Source organism: Acanthisitta chloris, unplaced genomic scaffold (genome assembly GCF_000695815.1).
Source record: "Acanthisitta chloris isolate BGI_N310 unplaced genomic scaffold, ASM69581v1 scaffold19271, whole genome shotgun sequence".
NCBI lineage: Eukaryota > Metazoa > Chordata > Aves > Passeriformes > Acanthisittidae > Acanthisitta > Acanthisitta chloris.
This window is the reverse complement of record NW_008655660.1, coordinates 14,017-18,429: the sequence shown is the minus strand read 5'-3', so window position 1 is coordinate 18,429 and position 4,413 is coordinate 14,017. Positions and strand designations below refer to the sequence as shown.

Sequence of the window (4,413 nt, the reverse complement as noted above, 5' to 3'; positions counted from 1 at the left end):
TCTCCCATGCACCCCCAACTCCCTTGCCAGCCTGGCAGTAATGAGGAGCAGCAAAGGCCTTGGCTCTGTGTGAGCTCTGCTCAGCAACAACAAAATCATCTCTGCATTATCAACTCTGTGTTCTGCACAAATCCTAAACATAGCCCCACTAGCCACTGGGAAGAAAGTTAACTCTGCCCCAGTCAAAACCAGCACAAATACCCCAAAAGCACATTTTGATGAAGTCTTTACTGATGCATTTTGTTAGTTATCTGCCCTACAGTTTGTTAACAGAGTTGCTGTGGGTTCCTGTGCTGCTGCTGCTGTTTGCAGCACTACTGTTAGTTGTGTAACAGGACAGGTTCTGCTCTCTTGTATTTGCTTCATGGGTTGGGGGAAGGATGGCACACAGTATAACTTGTGTTGACATGCATGTGGTGTAGCACCAGACCTAAAACAAGATTTCTGCTTTCCAACATCTAGAAGAACAACTTCTAGTACTACAAATATCTGTTCTTAATTTCACATTACTTTTTAATGCCTGATTCCAATAGCACTGCAACATAACAGCCTTTGTGTCGCAACAGCTTGGGCAAAAAGGCCAGATCTGAATGACTGAAAATCCTTATTCTGCCATATGGGTTTTTCCCCTCAGGTTCCTTTGCAACAGCTTCCTGCCTGATCTGTAAATACAGAGTTGATTGTGAAGTTGTGCGAGGCGATATTTTCAATCAGGTAAGAAATTTGCGTTAACTCACTGCAGCTTTCTAGTAAGCAATTCTCTCAAAAAAAGCCCAAACCAAATCCCAGACCACCATGCTGGGGCTGTTTAAAAGGTCTGCTTTGGAAAGGCTCCGTATCTTTGCATGTATTTCATAAAAATGCCTATTTTAGCATTTCCTCTAGGATTTAAAGTGTGCTCAAATACTGTACTGCAAAAGTTAGGTAATGGGAAAAAGCAGAGCAAACCTTGAGAGTCCATTTTTAATGGCACCTCTGAGAAAAACAGGTTAAAGGGGTAAGTAGAAAGTTGGATTTATATCTGTTCTATGTTAATCTGAACTCACAATCGCTCTGAGAAAGCTTTCTTAGCCTTTTATAACTCTGGCTGCTCTTTGAGCATTTACGTGTGTTAAAAATGTGTTTAAACAGCAGCTGATGCATGGAGAAACTGCCAACCACAGAGCAGGCTCTGGGCAAGGATCAAATGAGATGTTGGATGTTGCTTTCTAGGACTCCTGAAATACTCCATATTCTGTACTCCCCACATCTGGGTGTGAAGTGATCCAGGGCCAAGGCAGGAATTGGTTCTGGTCTCTCAGAGCAGATGAACCTTTGCCTTTCTTTCCCTTTTTTTGAAGGAATAGAGGTGATGGTTCTGTGCTCAAAAAGATCTTGTTTGTACAAATGAAGGGGAACTCTTTCTGCTGGCTCATGGTTTGTTGATAAATGCTTAAGAGTCCACAGTTGCAACTTGAGATGGGAAACATGGAAGGGATGTAAATCCTTCAGGTATTACATTGGAAATGGAACTCAATGGAAGCCTCTCAGAAGAGATGTTTGAGTTAAAGCTTTAAGAAAAGTGAATCTCAAAAGCCTGAAGCTTTGCAACTGAAATACTGAATGTGTAATTTGGTTTACTTTGCTTTAATAATGTTGGGTTTGAGAGCTTTTTATCTTAGATGTTTGCTGCTCCTTTACCTTCAAAGCCAGCTGGTTAGAGTTTGGGTTTTCTTCCAGCTGAGCATGCTGTAATTTTCTGTCTGGATTGTTGGTGCTCAGGTCTCCCTTTCCAGACAGCACTTGAATTCTTGTGTCCCTGTGCTGACCCAAACTTGTGCCAGGCCCTGCCAGGGGTCACTGTGGCAGCGAGTGGGAGTGGAGAGGAACAGCCTGTAGCAATTCTTCTGCCTCATGAGGACAAAGACAAATAAATATGGGCATTGCCAAATAAAATTTCACAGCATAAATAGTGACTGAAAGGAAACATGTCCTTCCTCCTTTATGCCTGAAAAAATATTGTTCTATTTGCCATCATTATCTTTATTCCACAGCCTGTATTCCCAGCCCAGTGCTGTGCAGTAGCTGTTTCTGTTGCCTCTCTAAAACACAGTTTTGTTCCTCACATATCAAAAGAAACCTTTTCTGTACTTGTGAAACAAAGCACTGTTCATTCCCACAGCTCTGTTCTCTAACGAGTCTCTTTCACAAAACAGTTTTGGCACTGGGGTCCCAATACATAGTCCAGGTTCTAGTCTCTGCTGTCCTCCACTGCTTGAAAGTTCAGTTGTACATGGCCCAAGGTTCTTAGTTTTCCCAAAAATACTGCTCTTCCTTGGCTCTGGTCCATCCCCTGGTGGCCCTAAGTGCTTCACAAGGCAGTGAGTCTAGCTAGCATCTTTCTACCAGGATTGCCTGTCAGTGGGTTATAGGCCATCTGTTTAGAAAATTGCTGCTCTTCATTCATCTGACACTTGCAGGATCCCGCGCTCGTGCCCCGTGGCATGATCCTTTCTGGTACACAGCCATCCTTCTGGATGAGAAGCAGCACCAGGCATAAATCACACAGAACTTCCAAGCTAAATGTTTGTCAGACACTTCCAAAAATAACCACTTTTGCTTTGCTTTAGGCTATTTTGGGCAGCTTCAGTAGTGAAAGGGTCTCAGATTTAGGAAGATGGTGCCCAGGAAATTAAAGCCACCCACCAGTTTTTGGCTGTTCTTATGGCAGTGTAATTTGTACTGATCTTGGTTTTGCTGTATGGATAACATCAGCAGTCAATGAGAAATTCTGTTTCTCTTTGGTGAGGTGAGTGCATCGGCGGAGCGATGGGGGCTTGAGGGGTGCTGTGTCTGGAGGGAAGGAGGACTCTGGTGGAGGCAACTGAGTGGCCAATTATCCAGCTTTAACTTCTTGGTATCCATTTCAGCTCTTGGAATAAGTGTTCCCCCTTAGCTCTCCAAGGATTAGCAGAGAAAAGCTGGTGAGTAGTGTAGAGCCAAAACAGATTTATGGACTGATTCACGGCAACTGGGATGATTTGGGTAGGGACAGCAGTTGCTCTACAGAGATCCACTAAGTCACAAGTCACTGGACTTGCTGAGAGATGTGATGGAAACGGAGTTAATGTTACTTGGTCTTTTGAAATCAGCAGTTAGAAGTCTTCATTTCATCTCCCTCCTCATGGAGAGCAAATTATTTTCGCTCTTTAACCTTGCAAAAATTCCAAGACATCACTGACATCAACAAAGAGACAGCAGGGGAAAAACTTCAGATAGATATAAGCTGTTTTACTGTGAGCTCACTAATATATAAAGAGCCACAGAAAAAGTTGAAGGTTCATTCTAGCCATCTGCTCCTTCGTGGGGAATCCTGTAGCTGGTTTCCCTCCAGCATGTGGTTACTGAATGCTCTTTACCTTGGGTATGAGCTGAGGGTTTCCTCCATGGCAGTTCCTATAGCTCTTGTGCCATATTGCTCTTACACATCCCTCCCACAAGGCTTTCTTTCTTCAAAGACTGAAATTTTTGGGAAAGGTTCCTGGACACTAGAGGAAGGTGTACTTGTGATGTTTTCTCACTCAGAGAGCATTGTCTTCTGTCCCACTGCAGGCATCAATAAACTAAGGATTTGTTTTTAACTTCCTCAGTGCTGTATTACTTTTCTGCATCTGTTCTCTGTACAAGGGGGACTTGTTGTGCCTTTAAATGTCAGTTTTCAGGTAGCTTCCTATTACAGTAGGTAAGGTACATCTCTTTACACCTTTATACCTCTAATTTATAGCTTCTGATGATTGCTATAGGACTGCAGCTACATTTAGCTCCTTAGATTTATTCTGGGGCATTGTATTGTACCACTAGAGCTGAGAAGACTTGAAAAGGAAAATTGCTCAGTAGTAATGGAAGTGTTGTCTGTAGATCTCTCTCACCTTCTTTCTTTTCTTTGCTCCGAAAAAGTCTCAAGATAGGAAAGAGTTGAAGCAGGTCCCAAGGGTCAGAAAACCCTCTGGTTTCAGGAAGAAAGGGAGCCTACTTCTCCACAAACACAACTCACCCACTTTGAGCAATCAGGGATTCTGCTCTGATTTTGTAGGAATGGGAAGAGTTTGAAATAGAGACCAAGTAAAAGCTCTGTCCTGTGTTCTTGCCCTGTGTGCTTTTAGCCAGCTGCGTGCCACAGTGCCACATTTCTTTGTGTGTACAACACGTGAACCCTCCTGGAGCAGAGGAGAAACTAGAGGTAAAGCTCTGCAATAGACTCTGATTGGGAAGGGGTTTGTATCAGATCCTCAGATGGAAACTGACAGAGAGTTCTAAGTTTTTGCTCTCCTTAAACCAAGAAAAATACATTCCTGTCAGATGGGAAGTGATCACTCATTGGTGCTGAGCATGACTGCTGGACTTGGGCTTAGCTGTCAGATAAGAACTGTGATG

General features: G+C 43.3%; 1 protein-coding gene across 1 annotated transcript in view; it reads left to right on the top strand.

Moving 5' to 3' along the window:
* SIRT1 (sirtuin 1) overlaps positions 1-4,413 on the top strand; it is a gene marked incomplete at its 5' end in the record, with an annotated part of 16,621 nt that overhangs the window by 8,473 nt on the left and 3,735 nt on the right. Inside the window, 1 exon segment of the mRNA XM_009084014.1 lies at positions 635-714. Within this exon segment, the coding sequence (XP_009082262.1) occupies positions 635-714 (80 nt within the window).